The sequence below is a fragment of the Myxocyprinus asiaticus genome, chromosome 4 (genome assembly GCF_019703515.2).
Source record: "Myxocyprinus asiaticus isolate MX2 ecotype Aquarium Trade chromosome 4, UBuf_Myxa_2, whole genome shotgun sequence".
Lineage (NCBI taxonomy): Eukaryota > Metazoa > Chordata > Actinopteri > Cypriniformes > Catostomidae > Myxocyprinus > Myxocyprinus asiaticus.
Window position 1 is genome coordinate 47,349,732 of NC_059347.1, and position 18,048 is coordinate 47,367,779.

An 18,048-nucleotide genomic window follows, 5' to 3' on the forward strand; every position below is an offset into this window, starting at 1 on the left:
ATTTATCTTTAAAAATTATATGTCAGTATTTTAAAAGTGTTTTTATTGCGGTGTACATGAATGGAATGGAATGATGATTGAGAGATATACCTCAAAAGCCTGTTGTATCAACACGATTTGGCTATAAAATAATACAACTTTAAGTGAGCACATGTTGCTTCAATTCAATAATACTAATTTTGAAATATCAGTAAAAATATAATCGTTATTGTTCATTTTACTTTATCAAAATCAGCAAAGATTTCACATCAAAAAGATGAGTGCATCAAAATGTGAAGATATATTATTAGGTCTACTACTTCCAGAAGAGCATGAAAACTTTCACCAAGAGGCAGTAAAGATATAGTACACAGCATATAACAGGTTTTTCAGCTAAGTTTTAATCATGCTGATGATGTAGAGGCTCTAGAATGTCATGTATCAAATGTGATGCAAGCGGCTTTATAGGGTTAAAGAGTTGCTCAAAAAATGTAAATTAGAAACAGTTAGGCAAAAGGGTTCTATAAGAAGTCTGAGGGCCCTCATAGTCACAGGGGCCTATTGAGGGGGCCTTGTATAAGCTGTTGGGCCCACATATTCAAGCTTATACTAAATATTTGTTTTCAAAGTGGATGGGCCGCGAGACCTTCCAGCCCAGGGCCCTCCCGGTCCACGTTGGTCCGGTCCGTAATTCACCTATGGCACCTGTAAATTCCAGAAACAAGCACTCTTTCTCTGCTTTCCTTTCAACTCTTGCCCTTAATGAGAGAGCGTGTGTTCCCCTCATTAAAGTTCAAGCAGCAATAAGTGAAAAATGAACTACAGCTAAATGAAAAGGCAGGGAAGGAATTTATAAATATACAAAATACAATATTAAGATACCATAATATAATTTATTAAATATTATGCAAAAATGAAATAGAAATAAAATAAGTTAATAATAAGAATTATATGAAATAATGACAAGGAATCAATAACCAAATATGTCACATTAAGTTGAATTGCATCTATGGGTTATCAGTTAGTCTTCAGTTTGACACTAAGCTTCATTTTATATAGGGCTATCTACCTTAATATAGAGAATATTTTGTTAGCCTATACTTGTTTTAAAGTCTTATTAAAAAAGCGTTTTTAATAAGACTTTTATACTAATTTGTCAGCAAAAACTAGGCAAAGTAAAATTACTGGGATGAGGAAAATTCTATTAATAGTGACAGTGTGCAGAAAGCTTACATACAGACAGTTATGACAGATCCTGATAAAAGGTGAAATGATCGGTATTGGCAGATCAGGTGACAAGAAGATCAGTGATCGGTATCGGCTGTAAAACCATTGCACCATGGCTCCAATAATGTGAAATATATAACTCCCTGTATCCCTTGATGTTAGTGCATCACCTGAACTTATCTCATCACTTGTCTCGCATCACTCATCACTGCTCAGGTATGAATGAGGTGATTTTCCATAACATCCGTGCCAGTGTTTTAATGGAGCTCTTGTCTCAGCTGTACTTGTGTATTACTATAACTAGATTTGTGAGCAGATGTTCATGTATTTATATTTTTTCAAACCATCTTTTTTAATGATTTTTTTTTTTTTGTCACTTTTATTGGACTGGAAATAATGGAGAAAAGAGGGGGTAATGGAATCGAGAAATGGCACAAGCCTGACTCAGGCCATGTACACACTAATCTGTTTAAGTTTGAAACCTCCGTTTTCAGTTTCTTAACATCATCGGTTTCCAAAGTATGTGGTTATGGAGTGTTTTTGAAAGTCTCAATTTTCGGTGAGGGAAAGCGCAGTTCCAGTGTGGATGAGAGGCATAAACGTAGCGAAATCAATGCATTTTCATATGAAAATGGATTTGTATGGATGTGGCCCCAAACTTAAACCATCTGCATGAGCAGCATGGCTCAACGTGTCATAGAATGTACACAAACCACTAGGATAGTGGTTCTAAACTGGATTTGCTTCGGGATGCAGACTTTAAATTGAACATATCTGGCTAGTTTCTACCAAATTACAAATTAATTTGCTGCAAAATATTGCAGAATTAGACTGGACACACAGCATTTGGTGTCAACAACAAGATACAGGAAGTGTTTTCTCCACCCTTTTAAAAGTTGATAAGCATATTTGTTTTGCTATCTTAACTATGCATGATTATATGGTTAGTTGCACTTTATTATTTATATTTACTGTAACATTGTTTTTTCCCTTGTGTGATGCAACCCTATCTGAACAGACAACTGTAACCCATTTTTGGGTCACAACCCACCACTTAAGAACCAATTTACTAGAACAGGGGCTCTGACAACACCATGTTAGTCCCAGTAATTGGACAGCATCTGTCCAGTAAATGAATGTAATAATATATGACATACTGTAAACATACTGTATCTAACAGCTTCATTCAGGAACTTCTCACCTGTACATCTATTCAGTCCTCCAAATGTACAAATCTGTCCAATACTCTGAACCCAGATGTTCATCTCCTCTGCCGTTTTGGCCAGTAGGTAAAAGGTGCGTTTGGTGGTCTTCACCACAAACAGGTGCTGATTCTGGTACTGACGTTTTGTGAGCTGCACCTCTGCCTCAATGGTGACCTCACACTCCTGAAGGTCAATAGTTCTGATTGGTTTACGGGAATTCTTGCTGCGGTAATATTCCAAAACGTCAGGATTTCCACTCATCCGACCCCTCCGGAGAACAAACCATCGCTTCCGCCATAACTGAGAGACAGAGACAGATTGATAGGGAAACAGAATTAGATTAGCTTTGTGGCGCTGGGCAGGTAAAGACACTCACACTGATTAGCACTGAAGTTAAAATGTCTTCTTTGATCTTTGGGTCTAGTCTTGTTTTCTAACTACAGACAACTACGTTTTTGTTTCTGAAAAAGAGTGCTCTCTCTCTCTCATCATCTACATATATCCATTTAGGGTCAAACTACAGTTTTGCACAAGAACCTGTATAAGTTCAAGTTTCAGTTCAGGTTTGTAATTAATTATAAATTAAATGTATAAAAATGAATGTGTGCTTTAATTTTAACCAAAGTTCCTTTTAAGATATATATAAATTATTTTATATTTTTAATTCAAACTTTATAAGCATGTAATTCTGGTTCTGTTTGCTCTATCTCCCTGTAAGAATCTTATTTCACACCACTAGATTAGGGTTTCTCAACCACTGGGTCGCGACCCAAAAGTGGGTTGCGGATCATTGTATGCTGTGTTGCGAGATCTTTTCTGTCATGAGTACAAATGACCAATTAGAAGGATAGAACTGTACATTTGCAATGTTTGGGGCAACAGTGACCTCTATTGTCGAATCGTTTTAATATCTCCAGGTTTATGTAAATGACATTAATCATTATATACGAATCGTTCTTTTTGGACAAGGTCTCTTTAGGTAGTGTTGCATGCGCTAGCTCCATGCATTACTGTGCTAGTCTGAATGCAATCCAATCTCTGGACATCATCATTTCAGAGCAGCAGTACCAAGTAGGGTTGCCACCCGTCCCATAAAATACGCTTCTTTAAAGATGAAATGATGCGTCCAGTACCGAATCAATACAGGATGCGATTTGTCCCATATTTAAGCTGGTCCGATGGTGTCACAGTTAAATCATTCAAGATCATTAATTGAACATTGATATTCATTGGAAATTGTGCCTATGGTGGATAAGGGACCGTCTGAAAAGTCCTCACATTGTACTAAAACATGCTAAAACTGTGGCAGGTGTGGTAAGGGACCGTATGAAAACTTCAGCCAGTAGCACCAAAATTTCAAATATTGGGCTTTAGATATTAGGCCGCTATATCATAAGCAAATAACATAATGTCACGAATGCCACCTCTTAAAATCCTCTTGTCTGCCACCGGAGGTCTCTCTCACCTGAGTATTAGCAATTGGACTACAAATCCCAGAACCCACATACCTGGACTGATTGCACACACACCTGTTCCCCATTTCACGGACTATTTAAGCACTGAGCAAGCTAGGCTCAGTGCAAAGTCTTGTTTTGTTATGGCTACATTTCTGAGTGTTTCTACCATAATTGCTGCCTGCCTTCTGACCCAGCCTTATCTGGATATTGAAGTTGTCTTTCTGCTGCCTGCCCTGACCTTCTGCCTGTTATGACCATGATTACTGCTCTGTCTACATTGCTATTGTTATTCTCTGTATTTCAACCCATGCCTGTTTGTATTCTGATTCTGCTGTTGTTTAATAAACCGCACATGGATCTTAATCCCAGTTTGTCCGAGTCATCGTTACACATAACTAGATTAAGTACCTATTAATCTATTTGCCCCCCCCACCCTCCCCTTTACTGCCATGCAAAAAAAAGTGGGTTGCAGTGGGCAAAAGCTTGAGAAACCCTGCATTAGATGACAGCAAGTATACTAGAAAAATATTTTTTCCTCAATCACCTTCCATCACAATATACAGATCTGAAATGTAGGTGGAGCTCTAATGCAGCTGAGTCAAATATCTCGACTGATGAGTTGACTAGAAACTCCATCCAGGTGTCGTTGGAAAGCTGAAATCTTGTGCTTTGCTATGATGTATCACATTTCATCATCAATTGTTCAGTACATATTCTGTAGATAATTTGTTTATTATGGTTTTTCTGCATATTTTGTTTTGAACTTCTGAGACATAACATTGGATTTTTTACCCAAGCAATCTCACAAACAAGTAAAAAATAGCTCTTTTGTAAGAAAACAGCCTATGGTAAGAGTTCATATAGAGTTTATGGGGCTGACAGAAGCAGTGATCGAAGCAGACATGAAAAGTTTGTCTTTGATGTCTTACAGAGATCATATTTCACTTTCAGAGGTGTGTAGAGTATCCAAAAACTGTACTCAAGTAAAAGTACAATTACTTGAAAAAATTATTACTCAAGTAGAATTATGTTAATTATGTAAATTATTTGAGAAAGAGTAAAAAGGTATCCAATTAAAAGAATACTAAAGTAGCGAGTAACTAGTTACTTTCATATGTAACATAATGGATGTTTACTCCCCATTATTCCATTACACATTTAACATGTGTACAATAATAATAATAATAATAATAATAATAATAATAATGTAATAATAATTATCATCATTCACCCTCATGTTGTTCAAAACCTGTATGACTTTCTTCAATGCAACACAATTAATGAGATGTCAAACAGAATGTTATCCTCAGTCACCATTTACTTTCACTGCATGTTTTTTTCCTCCATATTTTAAAATTAAATCGTGACTGAGACTGTCAGTCTCTAACATTATGTCTAATATATTTTGGGTTCCACAAAATACAGAAAGTCACACAGGTTTGGAATAACATGAGGGTGGGGAAATGATGACAGAACATTAATTTATGGCTGAACTATCACTTTATGGACACTTGTCAGATTTGGACGAATCTGTCAATTAGAAAAGAAGTTTGGAAACCAGTTTCTAGTAATTATTACGGTGAAAAACGTGAACAATATTCCACAGACCCAATCATATATAATGCTGAATAAAACAAAGCAAGATCATGCTTTATTAATGGCTACCTCTGCTATTTCAGAGCTTTTTAAAGTTCTGTATGGATTCTTAGTTCAGTGTAGTTACAGTATTTTCAATGTAGAAAGAATTTAGATAATTAGTTCTGTATAGTAAGAGTAAACTGCACCTTATCTCTGTATTGGAAGTGTGTTAGGCTTATTTAAGTTCAGAGCTTGTTCTCTGTTGTCCATAAGAAATACACGTCGCATCTGTCAAATGCAAAGTTGCTGTGCAGTAAAAGGCATTTACACAATGCGGATGTTTACATGGATTTATACAGTAGGAACTGATATATTTCAGCACTGATATAAAAATGTATACTTTGAAATTGATGTCAAAGGAGCCCATAGTTACAGAATCACCCTGAAAATGACCATCACCACAACACAGACAAGCTCACGTTCTCACAATCGCCAAAACTCACCGCAACGAGTTTTCTTAAGCTTTCAAATGGTACTGTATTTTTCAGGCTAATCCAGCTAATGAGCATGCATGTTCTAGACCAGGGTTAGGTAACGTCAGGCCTCAGGGCCATATAAAGCCAATGAGACCATTTTACCCGGACTGCTAAGCCATTTGAGGAATAATCTGAAAAGCAAAAAAATGGCCTTGATTCCATTAATTGTAAAATAATAATTATAATAATAATAATTATAATGATTCAAAATAATTTTAAATAATAACAACGCAAAAAATAGTATAATACAAAGACCTTTTTAACTTTTTTTCTTGGTGTGTGAGCATGTAACAGAATGCGTATGTCAATTTCAACCCACAGTCAGACATTGCAAGCAATTGCATGGCCAGTGAATCATTTTGTAAATACTCTAATGGCCCTTAATAGGAAAAAGGTTCCCCACCCCTGTTCTAGAAAAATGTTATCAAAAAGGCAATTGACTCTTTTAACTGAAAGGCGGGACTTTCCTAAAGCCATTGGCATTAGGCATTGCAATTTCTCCCATTAATTTTTCTATTGAGTGGTCTGTCTCATCCCCATTTTATGTCTCTGAATTTAATACAACTGATTTTGTGCATGTGTGCACACACTCCATCTTTGAGTCAGCAGAAATATTGTAAAACAACGCCTGTGAAAATCCGTGCATGAGTCTATTCAAGAGAATTAGCGATTTCAGGTACAGGTTGGGTTTGCTCTTAAAATTTGATGATACTGGTTGGGTAGTGACACGGGGTGTTGATAGTGGGCAGGAATCGGTCCATGAACAAACTCAATATAACCTAAGGGCTTTTAACCTAACTGTTTTCTAAGGAAAGTGAACACTGAGAATATAACAAACAGAAAAAGCATGGATATTACAGATAAACATCTGTCTGAAATGGATTGACTCACAGATAACTTCCGTCTAAATTGGAAAAGGAATGACTACAGGGGTGTAGGTTCCAGGGGGATGGGGGAGGTAACCCCCAATAATCAAAACAAGCAAGTACGACCCCCCAATATTTATACCATGATCAATGGAAACATGTAAATTCTTCATACTGTAAGCCCCCCAATGTTCAAGCCAAATCTATGCCCTTGAATGACTATAAGACATGTGCAGTCCAAGACGACTTACTGTACAAACTCACTTCTCAAGAAACACATACAGAAAACATGAATCTCTCAGAGCAAAAACAGGTTACACATATGGTTACAGAATGTTTAATCAACACTTCAACACCAAGTCAATCAGTATAAATCCCCTGGCTTCATCAGTGACTAGAAACCCAGTTTCAGCACTGTAATCAGAGCTCAAATATGGTCATTAGTTGTATTATGTTGTTATAATATTAAGAGGTTATTAGGTTATTATGACATCATGGGATAATTGGGTTATTATTAGCTTATGAGGTTAATTCAAGCCTTTTATTATATTATAGGTCATTATTCAATTATTTTATATTATGTATTATTTTAAGTAGGTTACTTTCCCAGCACTGTACAAGCTGTGCCTGCCTCAGGTTCTGGACAAATTTATAAAAAAATATTTTAAAGAATTCTCCTAAGCATGTGACTCTCCATTTTCACTTATTACCAAAACAAAAGAAATGCTTTTCTTAGCAAAGAGAAAGGCAGGAAAGAGATAAAGAGAGAGAGAGAGAGAGAGAGAGAGAGAGAGAGAGAGAGAGAGAGAGAAAGCAGCTTCCATCCAGTCCCAAGTTTACTCATAGTTTCCCTCTCCTTCTTTCTTTCTCTTTTTTTTTTTATCACAGTTTGTAGTCTTGTACATGATTTATGACGCAATGCAAGAGAGACATTAGTGAGATGAACAAGAGTAGGAAAGCCACCTAACCATCAGATAGACCAAACACCTGATTTTCCTTAAACAAACACCTGCTGTCATTTAGGTTTTCCAATAATTCCCATTTATTAGAATATGTAACTGCAGTAAAGGAACAGAAGGTTCTTAATTTTTTATGTTCTTGAGTTTGTGATATTCATTCCTGAATATTCAAGAACCAAAGCACATCTTGTTATACTAACGTACGACTTTGAGTGGCTTATTGCTTTCATAAAACAATGGCAATAAGACAAAAGGGCACCGCACTGATGTTCAATAAAAAGTTAGATTTATTATTATTAATTATTATTAATAATAAAGGAAATAAAAAAATAAATTAAAACAAATTTCTGCCACCAAGTAACATAGTTCATTTTCATAGCTGTAGGTGTTTGTAGATGCCAAGTATTTGCCGAGCTATTTCTACCTAATCTGACCCTTAAAATGTATAATGCTGGTGTAATCTAATGTTCTGAGTTGACTCGGCTTCACCCAACTTAAAAAAACAAGTACATTTAGATGTTACGACATGGAGCAAATTTTTTGGTTAACATTTGGTTGGTTAACTAAAACATTTTACAACACCTTCGAACGCAGTTTATGATTGAGAGTCAGAGCTATCCATTTAGTTTAGTTTTGCTTCTGTCTGTTACATCATTCACTTCTCTCTTGTTTCAAGCTGAAGTTTCTTTGTTGAATTGGTTGCTGTTTTCTCTCTGTAGTTGTGACCATGATTTCACCAATGCAGTCATCCATTACACCCGATGATAAATATGTCTCAAAGAAGCCTCAAGCATCTAATTAATCTTTTTAACAGACAGCAAAGTGTCATTAAGGTTTCAGAAGTCCATAGTTCTGATTGCTTCAGTATGTTTTTTCATGTAAAAGCTATAAAACAACATTGTATTCTTAGAGCAATATTTAATAAAAGGTCACACTGTCCCACTCGAATCATGAGGAAAACCCTGGCTTCCTCTCTAGAGATCATTTTTCCAGATGTAAAAACTGATCTCAACAAATGCATTGTGAGTAAGAAAGCCACAGAGATTGCAGGCTTACTGCTCCTCTGGCGTCACAAGCCACACTTACTTCCTTTTCTCAGAGACCCAGACCAAGTGCTGAGTCCTGTCAGCCTTATTAAGCAAGACTCAAAACTTCTCCATTTACTTTGGTAATGTACCAGATGATTTTTATCCAAAGTGACTTACTGTACAGTATTCTTACATCAATGACAATCCCAATGGAGCAACCTGTAACTCTCCAGTTCTCTCCAATGGCAAACTTGCTTATGAACAACTTTTACTCAGTCCAGCCAAAGCCTTCACCTATTTAGATGAAGATACTAGTGACCAAAGAGAATCAAATTTGGTAGTTATTACCAGGCTCACACAGAAGTTTCGCCAGCAGATCTCAACTGAATTGATCACTCGTCTCTTGAGTGTATGTTTATTAAATATTTTAGCTAACTTGATTATGCTTTCAGCAGTGAATAATAGTGAAGTACTCTCAGCTCCATTTTACCACATTTTACCATGTTTAAATTAATCTATTAACTCCAAATTTCCTCCCAAAATCAGTGTAGAAAATGCAAAAAAAGTCTCCTGATTCTGAATGGGCCTGAATGGGTTACCAGTGTACACACACATAGACAGGAACAACATGGATTGACGCACGGAAGACATCCCTGGTTCTTAAATATCGAGGACTTTAACTCATTTAAATGACAGTCACAATCACAGTCCTTTCATCCCTCATCATTGTGTTCCACGGATAAAAAAAGTCTGGTTTGGAACGACTTGAGGGTGAGTAACGATGATATAATTTTTATTTATGGGAGAACTATTCCTTTAACGTTGCACCTGCAAATCAGTATCACTATTTTATTTATTTCCCTATATTATTTATTCTATTTTACTTCTTTTTGGATATTTTAAAAAGTATATAATAAAATGCTTTATTTTTGTACCACAGCTGAAAGTTACAGTGCAATTTTCTGCTATTTAACAAAACTGTTAAAACTGAAAGAGCGCATGTAGTTTTCATTGTATTTTTTAAATAACACACTTCTCATTATTCATCAAAAGAGTGAAATGAAGCTAAAAGGAAATGCAGTTAATGTTTTTAAAGCAGTTTTTTTATATATATAATTTTTTTTAAAATATGATTTATTTTCATTATTATGTAAGTCAGATTTTGAGTTTCCTTATCAGATTTTTTTTTGACCAACGAAAATCTGAGAACCACTGGATTATTCTGATATAATGTCTGAACATTTTCATATATAGGCTACTGTTTGTGTGTGTGTATGTTGTGTGTGTTTTGTACCATGCTTAAAATATCTGACACTACAGGTCACTAATAAAAATACACTTTACAGTTAAAGGGGGGATATGACCACAAATGTTTCCTAAAAAGTAATCACAGCTCATTAATATTGCAAGTGACAGAGAACATAAATGTAGAACTGGGTGTTTTAGAGGATATTATTATTATATATTTTTTGAAAAGCCCAGTTTGCTGAAATCCTGCTAACAGAAGCTTTCTGGTCTGAAATATTTGGTACATGCAAAAAAGAAAGCTGACAAAAGTGGTTTCAGATTTTCTGAACCCTCAGCAATATTTCAACTAATAAGGTTTCAACCGAAAAAAGCCAAAAAAAATTGTTGAGTATTAGTCACAAGGTCTGCTTTACTCTCATCCTTACAATTAACTGAACCTGTAGACACTTTCTTGTTTAAAACGGGGTTCAACGTAAATGTAGAGTGACAGAGCACAAACCAGCAGATGTTGCTTAAAAACTGTTTATCTCGAGCATTTCTATCATCGTGACTGAGACTAATGTGTGACAGGTTGCATGTAAATTTCAGTGAACCGCATACGTTACTCTGAACGGTTTTTCTGCAGAATTGTTCATCGTGACCACACGTTATTCTGAGCATGCTCACTGCGGCAGGGTCAAGGCATGACCTCAATTTACCTCTGTCTCTATTCTTTCTTTTGGAACAGTTACATTTTCTTCCTCTTATGCATGTGCTTGTGAGTCTGTTCTGGTCAAAGAGAGGAACTAGAGCTATGTTTTCCCAGAACTCTTCACAGAAGGGAAGTCTGAAACTGGCCCAAAGTTTGCTGACAAGCAAACATCAACCTGTTCTGTTTATATGCATGTTGTGCATATGTAAACTGTGTTCATGTTTCTGAAGCAAAAGTGTGCGTGAGAGTGTAGGTAGAGTTATCTGTGGCTGCACATGTTTGTTTGGTCCATATTAGTTCCTCTCAGAAGGAGAAGCAGACAACAAAAACGGACTGCCTATACAGCATGTGTGAATCTGTGCAAAAGTTCAACGTGTTTTCTCTAAACAAACAACAAAGAGTGTATATCCACTGATGTTTTTCCAGAATGGTGCAAAGGAGTTATGATAAGTCTTTGGATTTGTGTTCGAAGGCTATGTGTGTTTGGAAGTACTGTATACTGAAAAAATATTAAAGGGATAGTTCACTCAAAAATTAAAATTCTCTCATAATTTACTCACCCTCATGCCATCCCAGATGTGTATGACTTTCTTTCTTCTGCAGAACACAAATGAAGATTTGTAGAAAACAGAATCTCAGCTCAGTAGGTCCATTCAATGCATGTGAATAGTGACCAGAAGTTTGACTCACCAGAAATCACATAAATCCAGCATAAAGGTAATCCACATGACTCCAAAGGTTTAATCCATGTCTTCTGAAGGGATATGAGAGGTGCAAGTGGGAAACATATCAATATTGAAGTCTTTTTGTCCTATAAATCTCCACCAGTAATTGTGATATCCATGAAGAATGCAATTACCAAAAAAACAAAAGAAGAAGAATGTGGAAGTGAAAATGGAGATTTAGAGAGTAAAAAAGGACATACATATTGATCTGTTTCTCACCCTCACCTATCATATCACTTCTGACAACATGAATTAAACCACTGGAGTCTAATGGATTACTTTTATGCTGACTTTGTGATTTTTGGGGATTCAAAGTTCTGGTCACCATTCACTTGAATTGTGAGGACCTACAGAGCTGAAATATTCTTCTGCCAATAGACATACACATCTGGGATGGCATGAGGTGAGTATGTTGGTGCAGCTATCCTTATGAGGACTCTCCATGATATTTATACTCTACAAACTATAGATTCTATCCCCTAACCCTAAACTTACCCCTAAACCTAACCCTCACAAAAAACTTTCTGCATTTTTACATAAAAAAAATAAATAAAAAAAAACATAGTTTAATATGTTTTTTAAGTGATTTGAATTATGGGGACACTAGAAATGTCCTCATAAACCACATTTATAGCATAATACCCTTGTAATTACCAGTTTGTAACCTAAAAAAAAGTTTCCTCGTAAACCACCCAAACCCACCCACCACCCACACACACACACACACACACACACACATATTTAAATACACAGTAACTCACAGAAACACACATGCACACATAAAAATAGAAACTGACCCACCTTAACACATCTGAAAGTATACACTGGCGGCCAGAGGTTTGTAATAATGTACAGATTTTGCTGTTTCGGAAGGAAATTGGAACTTTAATTCACCAAACTGGCATTCAACTGATCACAAAGTATAGTCAGGACATTACTGATGTAAAAAACAGCACCATCACTATTTGAAAAAAGTCATTTTTGATCAAATCTAGACAGGCCCCATTTCCAGCAGCCATCACTCCATCACCTTATCCATGAGTAATCATGCTAAATTGCTAATTTGGTACTACAAAATCACTTGCCATTATATCAAACACTGCTGAAAGCTATTTGGTTCATTAAATGAAGCTTAACATTGTCTTTGTGTTTGTTTTTGAGTTGCCACAGTATGCAATAGACTGGCATGTCTTAAGGTCAATATTAGGTCAAAAATGGCAAAAAAGAAACTTGTCTCTAGAAACTCGTCAGTCAATCATTGTTTTGAGGAATGAAGGCTATACAATGCTTGAAATTGCCAAAAAACTGAAGATTTCATACAAAGGTGTAGAAGTAGTCTTCAAAGACAAAGGACAACTGGCCAGAAGGACGGAAACAGATGTGGAAGGCCCAGGTACAACTAAACAAGAGGATAAGTACAGAGAAACAGATGTCTCACATGTCCTCAGCTTTCAGCTTCATTGAATTCTACCCGCTCAACACCAGTTTCATGTACAACAGTAAAGAGAAGACTCAGTTGTGCAGGCCTTATGGGAAGAATTACAAAGAAAAAGCCACTTTTGAAACAGAAAAACAAAAAGAAAAGTTTAGAGTGGGCAAAGAAACACAGACATTGGACAACAGATAATTAGCTTTTGTGGGATCAGCTAGACTATAAAGTGCGTGAGAAGTGCCCGACAAGACAGCCACAACTATGGCAAGTGCTACAGGAAGTGTGGTGTGAAATGTCACCTGAGTATCTGGACAAACTGACAGCTAGAATGCCAAGGATCTGCAAAGCTTTCATTGCTGCACGTGGAGGAGTTTTTGATGAGAAATCTTTTAAGTAGTTTAAGAAGTTCTGAAATCTTTTTTCAAATTGTAATAGTAATTTTTCACGTTATTAATGTCCTGACTATACATTGTTATCTGATGAATACCACTTTGGTGAATAAAAGTACCAATTTCTTTCCATAAGAGCAAAATCTGTACATTATTCCAAACTTTTGGCTGCCAGTGTTTATAAACTAAATATTATTTGGTATTAATATGCATAATCTGATTGCAAGATTCTTCTTCAATAAAGGTGTGTATTTTTTATATATATATATATATATATATATATATGATTATCTGCACATGGGTTCTGTTTGTGTGTATGAACAGTACGTGTATCGGTGGGTTTTCCCATAACAGAACATTGTTTTGCCATCACTTTCATTTAAACCATGGGACTATACTACACCACCCAGTACTTCCTCATTTCACTGAAAATACATAGACAAACAAAGGAAGAATAAAAGAAAGAGAGAGTATCTTTCTCTCTAGGCAAAAGAGAGAAAGAAAAAAAAACACTGGTTGCACTCCTCCCCACTGTCTCATATTTTACTATCAGATGAAGCCACAAACCAGAGAGATGAAAAGCGAGAGAGAGAGAGAGTCGAGGGAGAGTCGAGAGAGAGAGAGAGAGAGAGAGAGAGAGAGAGAGAGAGAGTCTGTATGTACTGTATGTTAACAATGCTTTGACAATATAAAGCTGTTTTACTATGCCAATAAAGCTGCTTGAATCTGATTCTGAGAGAGAAAGAGAGTATCCTTGTATTTCATGTGATGTATTTCCCAAAAGGCCCTTGAGCTATTTACTATCAAACCCCTATAAGCGCAAACACAGACAGTGACCCATCGCTCTCAGACTGCAGATGCACTTGTTTGCACATGTCCACTCATTCTTTGTACACCTCCTAATATAATTCATCTAATTTTTGCCTGTGTGGTCTCAGGGCAGGGCCCTTCTTAACTTCCTGGCACAGTGACACTGGTGTCAGACTGACACTTCCAAAACATGTCTTATGACTGATGGTCCTCCCTGTCCTTCCTCCTCTCAACCAAACAATGAGACCTCCACTTCTATGCAGAGACAAATGTAGATTGTCTATGTGTCTATGTCTGTGTAGTGTATGTGTGTGTATTTAGAGTTGTATAAAGCAACTTTTGAATATTAGTTTGCACTTGCTTTTGGAAAGGGCAATTTTACATTTTCTATTACATGTATTAACAAGCAAAATATGTAAATATTGCATGTAACCAACTAGTCATAAAGGAAGCTCAAAAGATTGTTGTCACATGACCTCAAATTATTTGAGAAACTAATTGGTTAACACATTATACAGCACAGTTAAAAACAGTACAAAAAGGACACAGTTAGGAGGAATACTATTTCATTTTTTAAACTGTTCCTGTTTTAATGTAATCTCTCTCTCTCTCTCTCTCTCTCTCTCTCTCTCTCTCTATATATATATATATATACAGTAAATGTCTGAAGACAGATTCAGAGACAAGGCCATTATCACAATAGCACAACAAAACAAAAAGCCAACACAGGTGACAGCACAGGCCAACTGCTCATTGTAACATCAGTAAGATGCAGGCAAACTGTTCACTGTAGTATTTTGTCTGACACAGACGATGAAATTGTGCCAAGTGAAGCCCAGCTCTGGACACTCAGCAGCATTTTATACATCAGTGCTGAGCACAGAGAAAACACTGTGTTTGAGCACAGTTCAGCACAACAAAAATACCAAAAACAAAACAAGAATAATGAAAACACCAAGAACACAGCAACAGCCAGAGAATACATGTTTACATGAAAATGAGGAAGACAGATCAAACGCAGAGGTACAACACGGGGAAAAGAGTATGTGCTGCTGTGCATTTCAGCAACAGACAAATACCAGAGACCGCAGTTATATGACAAAGCACAATGCTCCGACTCAAAAACAAATAGAGATGTATTTTCAGCATGAAAGAGAAACATGGAGGGAGCTTTGTAAGCAATCCAGCACAGGTGAATTGCCTTGTCACAAAATGCACTGAATGTGACACAGGCAAGACTAGGAAACACAAAACAGCAGAACCATGTGCAAAACGGCACACAAATGCATTAATGAGTAAAGCATCATCACGTTACAAAAAACTAAAGTCCATAGGCAACAGAGATTAAAATGCAAAAGGTGCCTTAAGCATAGCATAGTCAAATAGCATAAAACACAGAGATGGAGAGAAGCACAGAGAACCCAAGTGTAAGCAATACAGAACAGAAGCACACAGAGTATGCAGCTGTAGCGTTTTCTAAAATCATGCAGCACAGACATGCAATGAACTCTGTTTTATAAAAGCACAGAGAACATCCAGCACTGAACTGACAGTGGATCATCATAACTGCAGTACCTGCTTTCTAATGCTGAATACATAACACACACATAGACAGACAGACAGGATTTTTACTCACAAATCTATTTAGCTTCTTCTCCGGAGGGGATTTTATAAGCCATCCTGTGCATACCACATCGCCTGCGCTCATAGCTGCCTCTCTGTGTGTGCGCCTGTGCGCGTGTCCGTTGCTGATTGCAGACTGAGAGGAAGGCTGAGAGAATCCTGTGTACACCCCTCAAACACAGGATCGATCAGAGAGAGAGAGAGAGAGAGAGAGAGAGAGAGAGAGAGAGAGAGAGAGAGAGAGAGAAGGAGGAACAAACAGAGGGTGGGAGGAGAGATTGTGTGTTTTTGTATGTTATCTTAGAAAAGACATGTATGTACAAGCAAATCCGTGTGTGTGTAATCTGGGTGGAGAAGAAAAGATGTTCCTCCCTCCACTATGTTGTAACAGACTAGCACATGACCGTGTGTGTGTGTGTGTGTGTGTGTGTGTGTGTGTGTGTGTGTGGCAACCCAAGGTCAGTTTGGAAAATGCTGTGAGGGGAATTGAACTGGTTCACTAGGCCATCTGTTGTTGGAGCCTAGAGAGACTTAAGGGAGAGGGGGGAAATTCAGAGACAAAGAGATTTATTCTTGTATATTTCATCTTAACACGGCTATGTTATGTATGTCACCATAACCTGTCCTACAAATATTTTTCAGGTTTAAAGGAAGTAGCAGGTTGTACTGCACAAGGAAATGTTGTGGTGTTTGTGCGCCCTCTAGTGCCCAATATTATTTAAAAAACAACACAACGAACGACACAAATACTTCAAGCGTTAAATCCAGATTTGGAAGGAACACACTATTGGTAACCAAGGGCATTTAGTTTAAAACTAGACATTATACAAAATATTAAAATATTTACGTCTTTAAATTTATTTTATATCTCTACCTACTTTGTGTCTCAATGTGTTGTGTGTAAAATATGAGGCAATTTGGTATCATGTCTCACGCTGCTGTTGAGAAAGCTTGGCAGTTTGTTTACTCCTCTGTTTTTGAGCTTTAATATCGCGAGAGTTCGTACGACATGCTTAACAGCCCGTCTGAGCGCTTTACTATCGCGATATTGTGATAGCCTTGAAAGGGGCGTGTGCGCGGCGCGCGCCGTGACTATTCAGTTCTGTCATGACGCATATGCCAAATGTATGCGTTATAACTTACTGTCTGCTCACCAATAACTCATGAAAAGCTCCATGCATTAACCAGCATGTCTGACGAAGAGCTACCGTCCACTTCTCGGGAGGCGCACGCGGAGACGGAGGAGGTAAAGAAAAAAGATAGCAGAAGAGACAGAGTACATATTCTGTTTGCAGACGGACATGAAAAACAGGACGCAGAAGTTTGCAGTTCATCTGCGTTTGGGGGTGAACCGAACATGGTGGGAAGGCGGAGTTCCCTTCACATCTGCAGAGCTGTAGATGTCTGTTACTCTGTGTTTTGAGGTCCTGTTGTTTTTATATGTCGAACAGAAAGATTTGCATGTGTTTCGTCTGTGGATGGCGCAGAATCTGGCGCATAACTCGTGCAGGCGCTGACGGGACGCAGGAAAATCTCTCTGCTCCACATCAACTACTACCTGCTGTAGGCACTGTCTGACGTTAATAAACACACACATACTCACAGTTTGTGAGATGAAATGCCTCTAATGTCATGATGGCTTTATTTGGGCTCAGATAAGCATGTTTGTGTCCGTAATAATTATGATTATGATGGTTATTATGATAATGTTTGAATCTTACTGTATATTATTATGACCAGTTCAGGGCTTATAAACATTTAAGTAAAATGTTATTGACTTTCAAGTATTAAGAAATTGTTGCGTATTTAAGAAATATGTAATTACACATAAGCATTGTAATTATTATAGGAATTAATTATGATAACGTAACATCATAGCATCTTCAAAAAAAGTTACCATGGCTGCCATAGCTTCCTCCAAAATATCACAGTTACTACAGTTATTGTAACTGAAGCGAAACAATGGAAGCTTGGGATTAGCGACCACTGTCATAATTGCCAATACGATAGTAATTATGATATTTTTATGGTGACTATGGCACTTCTTTGTAAGGCACGGACACTATAATGTAATGTTTTCAACCGGGTAATTACAGTGCTTTATGGCGGGGATTTTGATTCAGCCCAGCGAGTCGAGACTTTAAATCCGTTCATCATAAAGATTCGTTCAGTCACCTTTGCTACAGTTACATCTTTAAGCCAGTAGGTGGCGACAAATGAGCGTCTTTATGTGTTATGTGAGTCATTGAATCACTGATTCAACTGATTCACTAAAAAACACATTCACTTAAACAA

The 18,048-nt window shown here is 37.0% G+C and overlaps 2 protein-coding genes across 4 annotated transcripts in view; one reads left to right on the forward strand and one right to left on the reverse strand.

The window, feature by feature from the left end:
• Positions 1-16,516, reverse strand: part of LOC127438811 (GRB2-associated-binding protein 3-like) — a 49,968-nt gene extending 33,452 nt beyond the window's left edge. The window contains exons 1-2 of the mRNA XM_051694678.1: positions 15,767-16,516; positions 2,408-2,711 (exon numbers count right to left, since the gene is read on the reverse strand). Of these exons, the coding sequence (XP_051550638.1) occupies positions 2,408-2,711; positions 15,767-15,838 (376 nt within the window). The 5' untranslated portion in view covers positions 15,839-16,516. The remainder of the gene's footprint in view (positions 1-2,407; positions 2,712-15,766) is intronic.
• Positions 16,517-16,833: 317 nt separating this feature from the next.
• LOC127438697 (SWI/SNF-related matrix-associated actin-dependent regulator of chromatin subfamily A member 5) overlaps positions 16,834-18,048 on the forward strand; it is a 49,134-nt gene continuing 47,919 nt past the window's right edge. Inside the window, exon 1 of one of the 3 annotated variants that reach the window (XM_051694493.1) lies at positions 16,834-16,999. In XM_051694493.1, the coding sequence (XP_051550453.1) occupies positions 16,943-16,999 (57 nt within the window). In that variant the 5' untranslated portion in view covers positions 16,834-16,942. Of the gene's footprint in view, positions 17,000-17,027; positions 17,317-18,048 lie in introns of those variants that run through there. The other 2 variants (XM_051694502.1, XM_051694483.1) reach the window with 2 other exon arrangements.